The 13,507-nt window shown below is 38.4% G+C and overlaps 2 protein-coding genes across 9 annotated transcripts; both read right to left on the bottom strand.

The window, feature by feature from the left end:
• Positions 1 to 525: 525 nt before the first annotated feature.
• On the bottom strand, positions 526 to 6,252 carry LOC103718445 (cellulose synthase-like protein E6). Its single transcript, XM_039118220.1, has 8 exons — positions 5,949 to 6,252; positions 4,054 to 4,372; positions 3,727 to 3,864; positions 3,198 to 3,329; positions 2,420 to 2,632; positions 2,021 to 2,242; positions 1,603 to 1,950; positions 526 to 1,517 (listed from the first exon to the last, which is right to left on the bottom strand). The coding sequence occupies exons 1-8, from the start codon at positions 6,215 to 6,217 to the stop codon at positions 972 to 974; spliced, it is 2,187 nt and encodes a 728-aa protein (XP_038974148.1). The 5' UTR covers positions 6,218 to 6,252; the 3' UTR covers positions 526 to 971.
• Positions 6,253 to 7,611: 1,359 nt separating this feature from the next.
• On the bottom strand, positions 7,612 to 12,054 carry LOC120105612. 8 transcript variants are annotated; one of them, XM_039118223.1, is made up of 6 exons: positions 11,769 to 12,054; positions 9,743 to 9,944; positions 9,562 to 9,652; positions 9,102 to 9,278; positions 8,748 to 8,846; positions 7,612 to 8,202 (listed from the first exon to the last, which is right to left on the bottom strand). In XM_039118223.1, the coding sequence occupies exons 3-6, from the start codon at positions 9,628 to 9,630 to the stop codon at positions 7,939 to 7,941; spliced, it is 609 nt and encodes a 202-aa protein (XP_038974151.1). In that variant the 5' UTR covers positions 9,631 to 9,652; positions 9,743 to 9,944; positions 11,769 to 12,054; the 3' UTR covers positions 7,612 to 7,938. The 8 variants fall into 8 exon arrangements, with proteins under 8 accessions (XP_038974151.1, XP_038974150.1, XP_038974152.1 ...); XM_039118222.1 differs by having other exon boundaries at positions 9,743 to 9,912; XM_039118224.1 differs by having other exon boundaries at positions 9,562 to 9,661; positions 9,777 to 9,912.
• Between the last annotated feature and the right edge of the window lie 1,453 nt (positions 12,055 to 13,507).

Here is a 13,507-nt window from a genome sequence, read left to right as displayed (position 1 = left end):
AACATAGTATAGAGAGTAAATGACACTATCTGCGAGAACTCGTACAAGTATATTTTTAGTCCTACATCAGTTATCCACTATTAGATAGATTTTATATACTTATACAGAACCAAGAAATCAAAATAATATCTTCCAACTAGACTTTTTGAATATGATTCTCAATTGGATTGTTACAATGGCAGAGAAAGAGGAAGATACCTGTAGCAAGAAAATGAGATTTGCATTATGGCCTACATTTAATTGTTATGGTTTATTATATTCGCTGTTCTCTATAATTTCTCTATAGGTACAAAAGTCATTTTTTCTTATACATTTCATAGGCATGATTTTCTCAAACTATACCCAATATTATTTTTCTTGTAAGTGAAATTTATTTTCATTCATTATTAAATCTCAATGTATGTGCGCTCCCAGGCTCCATGAAGCATCCTAGAGATCCCAAACATGCAGGAAAGAGATGGCTACAACAAGGATTTTAGCTGTAGGTGAAGCTAATTGAACAATAATGGTAGATTTTACAAAATCTGAAACTAAGTGGATGTAGTTGAATTTTGTCATTGTTAGAGATACTTAGATTACATGTATTATGTACAGTTGTTACATACCATTATTTATATACATATTTTGGTGTTAGGTTGTGTCCTGATGCATTCATCCAAGTTTGGTTCCACGGTATCGGAGCCATGGAAAGTCACAGGTCATCAAGTTAAAGAACGGTTTTCTCAGTGCTATTGGTGCTTGGTCCGGCCACTCTCCTTAAGCTCAGGTGCTCCACCATCGGCCTCTCATCCGTCATTCACAAGTCTCCACCAAGAAGCTCTTACTAATAATAGATGCGAAGGTTGTCAAGGTTCCAAGTCTGTAGGATCGGAGTGCCGTCGAGCTGCTCCAATTTACACACTTCCGGTCGTACAACTTTGGCTATTTGAAGACATGTGAAGACCAAAAGTGCAGTTCAGCACTACAGTAATTTATACTATAGTTAGCAGAGTCACAAACATCGCAGAACCGAGGGAGAGAAATGTGACAGAGAGGGGTAGGCTTCCCTTATCCTTTCGTATGAAAAGAGCTTCATAAATGGGCAAATGGATGGCCACCACCAGCCCGCAGAGAAAAATTTGAATGAATAATGCCTCAAGACCCATCATTCCCGCATCTGCCACCAGCCTTTGGAGTCCTCCCACCAAGCAGAAAAGATTAAGCATTGCGACTGCTCCTATGATCACAAACATTGAGGACGATGACCCAAATTCCATGATCTCCTGCTCGTACCTTTTAGAGGCATCGCCATCAGACACCTTTGCTGTGATTGCGAACCCCATCTTAGAAATCCGCAGCAACTTTAAGATGGCAGCAGTGAAGCCATAGAGGAATGAGGTGGTCCTCCTCAATATCCACATCCTTTGAAAGTTCCACCATCCAGCCAATGTGTCACCACATTGCAGTGATTCGACGAGCCCATACAGATGTTTCCCAATGGTGACATAGGCAAAGGGCATGAACCATGGGCTCGTGATCTAATTTTGACATCAGGATATTTGTGTTAGGATTCGTTCAAACATGCATGCTTGATGGAAGGGAAAAAGAGAGGCATATCCGTACCTTTGGGAATAAGGAGATGCCTTTGAGGAGGCAAAGGGAAGGAATCACAAGGTAATAGAGTGTAGGGAGTGAGTTTGGAGCCCACAAGCCATAAATGCTATAACACATCTGAAGTCCTAGCTTGATTTTGCCACGACCAAGTATGAAGGGGCAGTACTTGGAAAGAAAGATTTGTAAATGCCCCTCGCTCCATCTTTTGTATTGCACCAGCGATTGTGCTAGTGTTGTGGGAGCAACACCTAGAAAGGCTTTTCTTGGAGGATTGATATAGACGGACTTCCACCCCCTACATTGAATTAATAGGCCTGTGATGACATCCTCCGCAGCACAGTCATACTTCAACCCAATCTGTATAACATGAAAGATAAATATATAGACAGACAGACAGATAGATAAATAGATAGACAAAAAGAGAGACCTCCTGTCCCCATTGGGTGTTGTGCTCATAGGTGCAGGTAATAAGAGACTTTGCTCTCTCTTCCAGTATGCAAGCACTTTCTGCCATTTTCCTCTTAATGCCTCTCTTCCAGTCTTCCTTGTAGTCCTTGCTGTATTTCTGCCCACAAAGGATCTCTCTTCTGTGGAAGCAACCAGTGCCAAGATACGGAGGCCCTCCCCAACCATCAAAGCCAGGCAACACCTTAAGAAACATTAAAAATGATTTTGTTATGGGCTCGTATGATTTGATAACAAAATCCATACAATTACTTAATTGGTCTTATACTCCATACTGGATATAGCTATGATCACAACTAGTACAAGACTAGAGAAACATAACTGAAACCTCTGATTGTGGTGTACCTCTGCTAGTACTAACCTCATTGGTCACATCGAGGGAATTGCCATAGAGATCATTCTTGGTGATATTATGAAAGTTCTGGGAATATTGTACAAAGGCAATGTCATGACCCCTCTCTTCGTCCAGGAATAAGCACAATGCATGTCTGATGGACTCCGAGTTGTTCGAGTACATGTCGCAGTCCATGTTAAGGATGATCGGGCTGTTGCTTATATCTGATGACACCCTTATCTGTACATCAAGTTGCATAATTTACAGAGATTTTTTTCCATAAGTTTAATTTCGAAATCATGATAAGGTTGCGCTATTCAAAACAGCTTTTCATAAACATAAGGTCAAAATAGTAGCAATTGTAATGGTACCAAATGGTTACAGCCTGCTCTGATAGCTAAACCTTAAGATTTCAAGCTTGATAAGTTAGGTCAGCTGTTCGAGTCTCAAACTAGGTGCAATATTCAAGACCCATTTACAGCCAATTCTAGATTGATTGTGTTATTTCTTCTCAAAAATAATTGCTTGTGTTATTAAATCTACTACTGAAGTCAGTTGTCTAGAAAAGGTGCAATTCCATATTGTGGACTGGTTAAAGAGAGGATATTAATCGAACATCTGATTCTGCTACCTACTTTCATTTAACTCTGCATCTGTATACCAAGCCTAGGACTGCTTACAGGGCTCAACTAACCACAACTGGTTTGAAAGCTCATGCAAATGAGGAAAAAAAAGAAAAGAAAGAAAAAAGAAAGCAAGCCTATCTCCCAAAAATTGCTAGAAAAATCTAACATAGTTATATTACCAATGCATTTATAGCCCCTGCTTTAAAGTTATGATGATACTGAGGTCTCTTCTCTCGTGCCATGTACACCAAAGTTGGTAATGCATTTCCATCGCTGTCTATTGAACATTGATCTCTCCCATCAATTAAGATCTGAAAAAAGCAACAAAGAAAAACAATATAATTAGCTCTAGTGAGACAGCTCTAGTCGCCCCACATTTGAAGGATGGGCGCAACCTCTTAACTATAGCTTATTTCAGTTCGTCCATAACTTATGCTACATAGATCCAGAGCATATATGATTTTACCAATTACATTTCCTAATCTAGCAATACATTAGATTCTTTACTACAAAATTGAACCAAAATGCTCTTTCTACAGTCCAGCAAAGAGTTCAAACAGCTAGTTTAATTTTCATATAAAAACTTTAGAACTTGAAGTCATGTCCCAATTATCCAATTCTAGGATAATTCAAAATTCTACATAGTAATGGTTTTCTCTCGATAAGATCTTGTTCTAATTGTTTTTCCAGTGCCAAGTGTAGCAATACCTGAATGATGGGTGGATGATTCCGTGAAGTCATCTCTGAACTCCATTCAGAAAATCCTTTATTTGCTCTGAGTTCTTCAGGGACCTTGCCTAGCATTACCACCGAATCAATGCCACCTGCCATCTCTTCATAGAGATTCTGCGGAATGGGAATATATGATGATAAATAAAATAGAAATAAGTTGTTACTTTATTTTATATTAAGCGCTTCTTTCAATGTACAAAGTTTTTTTATTAAACAACGAATCAGAAATAAAGGTTGGCCATGGGTCGGCTAACAGGTCAATATTTATAATACTTGAGCCATATCACTTGTTCATACTATTACCTTCATGGAAGACCATTCGGTGGGGGTGCATGTATCGCGGGGGTCGCATAATTTGGAAAAATAGGCGGCTGGCGACCGTGGCTCCACATTATATTTCTTGCAAAATGGAAGCCAGTGCTTTGCAAAGCGAGATGCTTCCCAAAGGGCATAGAAGGTCAGAACAGACCCAGCATCATCAGAGAGATAGATACTTAGCTTCTCAGGAGGGTAATTGTATGCCATGGCTGAGAGAACAGTGGAGATGACCAGGATGGGTGGCTCTGCAATAGTGTCCGCAGTGCAAACAAATATGTCCACATTTGGCAACTCAGCTTCATCTCTATTTCAAATGATAAAAGTAAGAAAAATATGCATCAATACAACCTGTCATGCATATCAATGCATAATTTATATCGATCATGATTTCTTTTTGGAATGCATGGATGATGTAGTGTGGAGAAATGATCTAATGCAGAATATTTTTTTCTATAAAAATAAGAATGTGATAAAACCCGGCCAAAATCAAGTAAGGGCTACATCCAAATATAGATCCTTAGTTTCAATGCCATATAATTTTACTAGCTAAGTTAGCTAGCTCCATTATGAAGGGCATGAAATTTCATTCTCGTTATAGGATCTTATTTTGTACTTCTCTATGAGATTTTTTCCCTTTCTTGAATGGAGGGATAAAATATTTTTGATCCTATTCAAGTAGGGTTTTGGGATGAAACATTTTTGCGAAGGACCTTTCCTTTTTACACCATCCTATAGTGCATTTTTAAATTTTCGAGCATCAAATATAGTGCTCCAACATTTGTGAGGAGTGTTATACTTATAGGTTCAAACATAGCTAAGAAATATAGAAATAATATCAGATTTGAGTTTCAAACATTTCTTATTTGAAATGTTTTGGTAAGATAGAATTTAACCTAGTTGGCCTGCTCTCCTTATTTGACATGAAAGGTATAGAATTCAATCTTGGAACTTAGGTAGTGGCATTCCATCTCATCAATCATGGAACTTAGGTAGTGGTATTCCATCTCATTAATCTTGGAACTACGGGTAAAATTTAAAAATAATTAAGTTGGTAAAATCATTAATTTTTGTCGCCAATGCTCTGCATTAGTATTGTGCTTTCATCATTTTATCTGCCAGACTTTCTTTAATCCTACTTTTAAAAGAATAAAAAGGTTTTGGTTATGCAAGATAGACTCCAAAGTATAAACAAAGGTAAAACCACAAGGATAGGTTAAGTCTTATCAATTCTTGTCCTCACCTTTACTTTGATCGGAGAGAGAATTTTTTGGTTAGAAAATTTATATTATAAACAAAGGTAAAATAAAATAAAGACAAATTTAAGTTGGTATAATGGTAGTTGTTTGTTGGTTAGTCCATAATCCAATCTGAGCAGACCTTAAATTTTATTTTGATCTGAATACGTAATAACAACACAGTACCTAACTCACTGGACTTCCACATGATACTTGTTCCTACCCTTTAAAATAATAATTAATAATAATAACTTTAGTAGGATGTCTTATTCTTGCCCTCTTTTTCTTCCTCCTCTGCAGATAAAAAAAATATTATGATCCTTCACAGAAACTATATTTCATCAAATCAGGTCTTATGCAACTTTGGAAACTGAAGCAGTATCCCCTTAGAAAACCAATCCATGGCCTTTGAATGCTCCATTTTTTTTTTTGCTTATCAAAAAAAGAAAAAGAAAAAAAGGGAGTGACAGCTTAAATGTTTGTAAACGATTCTCTCCAACATAAACTCTTTACCAGCAAAGATTACTTCAGTGACAACGCTATATTATATGTGGGTAAAAGACTAATTAACTGTAGATCGTGCATGATATGTGGGCATGTCGTTCTTTCCTTTTTCTTAAAAAAAAAGATGAAAGAGAATTTTACCGCTGAGAGAGCTTCTCGGTATGAGTGAAACGATAGATGGGGTTCCAGCGCACCGACTGAGTGATTATCCAGTAGAAGCCGAACCAAAGCTCGGCTGCAAATATCCCCATCCATGCCCATCTCCCTTCTTCTCCCCATCCCGGGGCATAAGTCGCTCTATAGAACCAAATCGAACAAATGCCCGCGAACATCGAGCATGCAAACAACTTGTAAGCAAACCAACCTTTGGCTTGCTTTGTTTCAAAGAGAGCTTCATAACTCTCTCCCATCTCTCTCTCTTTGTGTGTCTCTCGCTCTCTCTCTCTCTCTCTCTCTTTCTCTCTCTCTCTCTCTCGTTTGTAGCCACGAGATAAGTTGGTTATATATATAGCGTGGTGAGAGACAATTTAATATGGCCTCAGGTCAGATTAATAAACACTTTTTCAACATGGAGTAAATAATTTCCTTCACGAGGCTGTGGATAAAAAACCTCTAGTAAGGCCAAAGCTGTTAGCCCGCCACGTATCCCTTCGTGTGGAAAAGTAAAAATAAATGAAAATCAAGAAAAAGACAAACTAAATTATATCTAAGCCGGCGGTGTTACAATGAAATTGATAAATGTTTGTTGTTTTGTCGGTATATATTTATCCATGCTAGTTTGACTTCAGGTTCCTTAGGAAGATCGTCAGGGATGAGCTCAATCAATGGCCCCTGGCATCATCCTTGACAGGACGTAAAGGATAATACCAACTGGCAGCGCTTATGGACGGCAAAGATTTCAAGTTTGACTATATTTTCGATCTCGATGAGATTGGATGGGAAGAGAGGAAAGTTGACAACGTGGCTGATCAGTAGAGTTCGCAAAATCGTTGGAGGTAGGCTGCTGCATCTTCGGATACAAATGTGTCGGATCAAATCGTATCAAAAAGGTTGTCGATCCCATCTTGATTGGATTCTATTATTGGGTTAAGACCCAATCAAATAAAATATAAGATTGAATTGAATTAAATCCATAGCTAAAATTTTGGACCCAACGAGCCATTCAAGTCAGATTGGGTCTATGTATAATCCGGCTTCTATCCAAAAAATTTGGATCCAAACACTACCAGAAAACACGCGTATAGTGACGGAAATTCCCGTCACTATACCATGTTTTCGGTCACTAATACGAAATTTGTAACCGGAGCTTCCGTCACTGAATTGGTTACAAAAACACGCGTTACTAAATTCTCAGTGACGGCGGCGATTCCCGTCACTAAACTCCGTGACAGAATCACCGTCACTAAACCATTACAAATCCAAAAATTAAATATTTAAGAAATTATGTATTTCCCGTCACTAACCAGTCATTGAGTTAGTGACAAAGATAACTTGGTCACTGATTTTGTCACAGAATTCGGTCACAAATTTGGTCACTGATCTGTCACAACCTTCAGTGACAAATTTAGTCGTCACAGACATGGTCACAAATTTTGTCACTAAATTTGTTATTAATTCCGTCATTGATCTAGTGACAAGGTTATCGTCACTAATTTGTCACAACTCACTGAGCATAATCAATTTTTAGTAATCAAAATTCTGTCACTAAATTTATGGCTGCTCGTCACAATACTTGGTAAACAATTCAGTAAGCAAATTTAATCACTGATCACATTCCAATAATCTAGTACATTTGATACATTGATTGGCTCATAATAATAATAATAATATCATTAATAGCAAAGGCATTCAACATTACACAAGTTTTTTAACATGTCATTCAAAATAGGCATCAACATGTCCTAAATCCATCAAAATTAAAATACAAAAAGTATGTCATAACAGAGATTTCATTCCTCCTAGGAATGCAAAGACCTATCATCTAAGGCAAAAGAAATTATAATGAAGCATGATCAGCAGAACCAGAATCACCATTACCCCCCGTTCTGCCGCCATGGTCCAAAGCCAATCTCTTCTCTCATCTTTTGAAGAACCTTCTCTTGCCATTTTTTCTTTTAGTGCTCAAAAATACCTAGAAGGTCTTCACGCGAGTACAGCTCTGGAGCTTGACTTGTAGAGGTAGAAGAGGATGATGATTGCCCAATAATTCCAGTGAGATCCTCCAGGGGACTAAAGCCATAGCTGAGGCGCCGGACATAAAATGGTGTCGTTCGTCAAAAGACCTAGCTCTCTTGAGGGCATCCTTGCTCAGGACAAAACCCTTGGCCAGCATGCTGCTCACCACATCCTCTGCCTTCCTCACTGCAGACTCAGTTGACGAGAGCTTCCCTTCCTTCTGCAGCACCAGAAAAAAAAAGATGGGAAGACAAAAACAGTGAAACCTTTTGAATTAATATAAGTAGGTTGAAATTACAAAACTGGAACTGGAAAAACCAAACAAAACAAAAGAACCAACAGTTACAAGCCTGATAATCTCACTAAATGGTTCCCAATCCCTAAGACAGTAATATATAAAAGGTCGTTATCTCTGACATGTTCCTTCTTGTTGAAACATAACATGCGAGCAAGACCTATAATCCCAAAAATGAAAGACACAGGAAAAATTTTGGTCCTCCAGTTCAGAACTTTTGTTTTTGAAAATTATCACCACAACCTGCTGGTACAATTATAAAATAACACTCGAACGATGAAACGCTAATGAACGTGGCCCACACAGCTTTGTTTTTTCATTCATTCTTTTTTCAAGGAGATAACCACCACGTATACAAAATTTAAAGCAAAAAGTCACAATATGGCTTTCATGTCATGCAGAAACCTGAGAGTCAGATGATGAAGAAATCTATTAAATATTCACAATTTTCTCTTATATTTCCCTCCCACCTGAAATCCAGGCCTCATAACAAGAACAGATCTTCCATATTTGTCAGAGTAATCAGCCCGATAAATCTTTCCAGTAGCAGCTTCATGGGCAACATCTTCCTAGTAGTCAACAAGAAATTACATCAGGAAACAGAAAGCTACAAACAAACTTGTAATCATGTAGGCTTTACCAAAATATCAAGAATGAGTGGACTCTAAAAATTCTATGCAGTTGATAAATAGCAACTTATCTGCACTTTCTTTCAAAATAAGGGCTTTGGAGATATAAAAATTTGATGCAGAAATAATTTGATTGGTCAGTGACCAACTTGTGTTAAACTACAGTTCTTCAAGAACATAAAGAACTACCCATACCCAGCGAATGGCTTCTGGCTTGTATTTCAATCTCCATTTCACAGTCTCTTTCAGCATTTTACTTGCCTTTTCTGCATTCCAGTTTCTTGACCGGAGGTACCTTGATATTGAAGCATCTGAACAGAAGTCTGGCAGTGCTTCCGACAATGGACCAATCATCCTTCGAACTTCATTTATCTGCTTGGAAAAGGCATCAACATTATCTATATATGATAAGCATGATACAACAGGAACCCCATAACAATGTTGTGAGACATAATATTCCATAAAGATCTTAACATGCTTTCTCAGAAAAAGGAAGGAGCTTAAGATGCTCTTCAAGTGAAAACTATAAGATGCTTTTCAAGTGAACACTATAAGATGCTTCAAGTGATAACCAAAATTCGGAATGAAGATGTCATGCATAAAACTTAAGAGGCATAAATAGAAGCATTTAGTTGGTTAAAATGAGTATGTTTACCTTTGCTTGCTGTTCTTCAGGAGACAAGGCTTTCTCAACAGCACTCGATCTTGATTTTCTCAAAGGCATTGTTATATAATTTAGCAAACTTCTGGAAGATCTAAAAATTAAATTAAAATGAGTACATCTGTATACCAGTAAGAAGATCATTAACAAAGATTTTTTAAAGTAGAATATTATCTCTCTTTATAGTAGTCATCTGATCATGTCATAACTGTTTGTTGTCCTAATTAATCCACAAGTCTATGCTGTTCTAACTTGTAATTTCAACATTGGATGCTTCTTTTTTCCTCCTTTTCTTTTAGCTGTGGTTCAGACTTTATTTGGATTAGTGGCAAACACTCTTGCAACCTGCTTGGATATTGAAGAATTAAAATAAAATTCTGCAAGAGGAAAGAATTAATAATAATTCAAAGTCAGACCAACTTACCAAATTAAATGCTACTTAGTGCTTATGCCACAGGACATAAATATAAGTAAATATGGACTGCAATACATGTTTATTGTGCCCGAGAAAAAAAAAAGCTTCTTGCTTTGTGTAATTTTTTTTGTTCTTGTCAGCACTTCTTTAAATGCAGTGCTTATTTGTAGAATTTAAGATATTCCCAAAGTTGGGAGAAATTTAAGAAATTGGGACTTCCTTATTGTTATTTTATTTTATTTTTTGCGACTTTTTTCTTTTAACAAGGTAAAAATCAATGAGTGATTTTTGAGAAACACTTACAATTGATGGTGAATCCGAACTGCGGTCTTGAAGGCAAGAAGTTGTTGGTCATGTTGAACCAAGAACCTTAATTTAGGTGCTATGATGGTGGTGATAAAAGAAATTTCCTGGTAGTTGTGTTATAGATTTTTTAAATGCTGTTATTTAGAGTGGTTGAGTTGAAGAAAGAATGCATATGATTGAAGTCACGTGACTATTGTTCAATGTAATATGTTCTTGATATCATTAGCAAATCTTGAATAGTTTTTTGGTTAATGGAGGAGGGCTTATGGGCAAGATTAATGAGGCAAAATGTTGATGTTGGTTTATTGAGATCCAAGATGATTCGTGTTAAGGCCCTAGAAATTAATCTGGCATGGTTTATTTTCTCTGGAAGGGCACAATGAAATATGAAGCATATAATAAAAATGGATCATACATCCAGAATCAACAGCATGACTCTGTGAAAACTGACATTGGGACTAAACAAATGCAAAACCATACCTGTACCAATGACACAAAAAGAAGAAAATAATCTCTTAGTTTGATCACTCAATCCACTACATGTTAGTTTGATAACAAATGCAAAACCATACCCGTATCATGTTAAAGAACCGTATAATCCGCTACACTATTTTGCATTGTGCTAGACCAAGTTTGAATCTTGTCACCCAATTGACCGGGATTGAACAGACAAGACTCAACCAGATTAATTCTTAAAGGCATTAACACTTTCACTTCCAGACGCAGGTATGAACTGCCCGTCTGCCCCCCAATCCCCATCAACTTTTGACCTCCGGCCAGATGCAAACAACCCTCTCGAATAAAAAGGAACAAAGCCCAGAAAACACTTCAAGAAGATGAAAGAAAACCACCATCAAACCGGATATTAAACCAGGCTCTTTACTTGTTCAATCAAAACCACAATTATTGTTCTCCCTGATGATTTAGAACGCAAACCGATCGAGCTATGAATCTATGATGGAGAATTAATAACAAGGGACATAATTTTAAAAGAAAAAAAAAACAAAACCGATCAATTTCTCAATATAAACCAAAAAAGAAAAAAAAAACCGTTTTCTTTTCAAGGAAGTCCCGCAAGAACATGGACACAGCAGAAAAAACTGAGGGAAAGAAAAGGGAGAGATCTTGGATTCTTGATGAACAAGGAAAAGTTATCAAAAAGCCTGCCTATGGTAAGAAAAATCGTTGACTTTCCAAGCGAAGGCGGCTTAGTTGCTGTTGGCTGCGCCACATCAAAAAACCCCAACTTTCAAGAGCTCCATACCAGAAATCCACACAGAGAACATCAAGAACCAGATCTCAGATATCAAAAACCAAGAACAGAACCAAAACCTAAATGATCAAGAATGCCCTTCCTAACCAAAATCAAAAGGACCCACCAGAAAACACTTCGATCATCCACAAACGAGGAGAAAAAGAACAAAAAGGGAAAACGAAAAAAAACACAAGAGCTAATACATGGAAGATGGATCTTTCTTACCTCAGTAGAGCAGAGGATCTGACCTCGCGTAGATGGATCTTTCTTGCCCCGTCGAGCCGCCGCAGTCGCCGTCGATGGGGAGGCGGAAGTAGTCGGCAAGGGGAAGGAGAGAGCGGAGGCGGAGGTCTGGAGGAGGGGGCTCGGGAGGTGAAGAATCTGGAGGAGAGGAGAGGAGAGAGGAGAGGGGAGAGAGACGCTGAGGGAATAGACACTTGAGGGGCGGCTGCAGGGGCTAGGGTTTTGGTGTTGGCGCTGGGCGGGTCGGGGAATTAGAAATTAAGCGCGGGTCGGGGGGGGGGGTCGGGGAATTAGAAATTAAGCGCGGCACACTTAGTTCATTTTAGATTTCCTCCTTTTATCTTTTTTTTTTAATTTATAATTACTTAAAAATATTATTTTTAATATTTTTGGAATTAGAAATTAAATTTGGTGACGAAAATTTCTGTCAATAATCCGTCACTATCAAAAATAACCTTTTAAAAATTTATAAACATTTGGGTTACGATTTTTGTGACGGGTGAATTTGTCACTGTCTCGTTGCAATTTCGGTTACCAGTTTTGTGACAGATATCCCGTCACTACGGTGGTCACTAAGTTTTGGCGCCCACCCTACCCGCGTATTTTGTGACCGGTCAGTCACTAATCTGTCACTAAGTTCACGCCACGGTGACCAAATTTCTGTCTGTCACTAATCCGTCACAAATAGTGACTGATAATGGGCCGTCACTAATTTTTCGTCACTATACGCGTGTTTTCTGGTAGTGAAATTGAATCTAGATCGAGATGGGTTGAGCCTAGATCAGGATTGGATTGGATCTCTGTAGTTGTTAGTCTCTGTAATTGGTTTCCTTTTTAATGAGTGAAAACTAAACAAGGCAGGTTATACAACACTATACAAGTGAAAGTACCTAAGGATCAAGAATTGATGCTATTACAAACTAATCTAATAATGATAGGCTTAACCTTGTTAGCTACAAGCAAAATTTTCTGTTCATGTATATAATACTTTTTTTTAAAGTATAAACGAATTGCATCTATGCCCTGTTGGGAACCCGCCCATGCCGCTGATATTTCAAAAAATTTTCAGATGGCAGCGGAATCGGCATGCACGGGTTCGACGTTCATCGCATGAACGTTGTTTCGAGACCTTTCGTAATTAGGTAAGAATTAAAACTTTTAAAACTATTAGGAAGATCAAATCTTCACCTTGCGCGGGTAGATGATCACCGCAAATCTGAATTCGTGGTTTTGGAAGAGGGTTCGCTTGAAGCCGTTCAAACGTCCGGCCTCTACGGGTATCCACACGAAGCAGGATCCGATCCAAGCTTTCTATCTCACCGGGGTGCTAGCTCCCTTGCAGAGATAGCTTTGATGGCTGATGTCCTCCCTCTCAATCAACTCTTGATTGTGCTTAGAAGGAGGAAGAAGAAGGATGAAGAAGAGGAAGAAGATGAGCCCCTACGCAGCCTTCTGCTGTTCCTTGCATTGGATGAAGGAAGGGAAGGAAAAGGAAGCCGCCAACTCTTGGCTTTTCTTCTCCCTTTGCTTGTGGCTGAACCAAGAGGAGGAGAGGGGGCTTCCACGGCTTGAAGAGGAAGAAAAGGATTCAATCTTGAGGGGGGCCGGCCCTAGTCCTCCTTTTAAAGTGAGTGGAGCTCCTAACAATTAGGAGCTCCATGATAACTTACCAAAGAAGGGGCGCCGGCCCTAGCTCTTCATGTCGCCCTAGCCAAGTGGAG

This window comes from Phoenix dactylifera, unplaced genomic scaffold (assembly GCF_009389715.1).
Source record: "Phoenix dactylifera cultivar Barhee BC4 unplaced genomic scaffold, palm_55x_up_171113_PBpolish2nd_filt_p 000320F, whole genome shotgun sequence".
NCBI classification, from domain to species: domain Eukaryota; kingdom Viridiplantae; phylum Streptophyta; class Magnoliopsida; order Arecales; family Arecaceae; genus Phoenix; species Phoenix dactylifera.
The sequence above is the reverse complement of the archived record's forward strand: the minus strand, read 5'-3'. Positions and strand labels throughout refer to the sequence as shown.

What these genes read in the sequence shown, in the direction of transcription:
- LOC103718445 (XM_039118220.1), bottom strand. Translation starts at nt 6,217, where the DNA reads ATGGGAGAGAGTTATGAAGCTCTCTTTGAAACAAAGCAAGCCAAAGGT. An exon ending in ACACCCAATGGGGACAGGAG is followed by an intron (nt 1,951 to 2,020) that starts GTCTCTCTTTTT and finishes CATGTTATACAG; the next exon opens with ATTGGGTTGAAGTATGACTG. An exon ending in GCATCTCCTTATTCCCAAAG is followed by an intron (nt 1,518 to 1,602) that starts GTACGGATATGC and finishes TGTCAAAATTAG; the next exon opens with ATCACGAGCCCATGGTTCAT.
- LOC120105612 (XM_039118221.1), bottom strand. Translation starts at nt 9,711, where the DNA reads ATGATCTTCTTACTGGTATACAGATGTACTCATTTTAATTTAATTTTT. An exon ending in CTGAAGAACAGCAAGCAAAG is followed by an intron (nt 9,279 to 9,561) that starts GTAAACATACTC and finishes TTTTCCAAGCAG; the next exon opens with ATAAATGAAGTTCGAAGGAT. An exon ending in AGCCAGAAGCCATTCGCTGG is followed by an intron (nt 8,847 to 9,101) that starts GTATGGGTAGTT and finishes GTTGACTACTAG; the next exon opens with GAAGATGTTGCCCATGAAGC.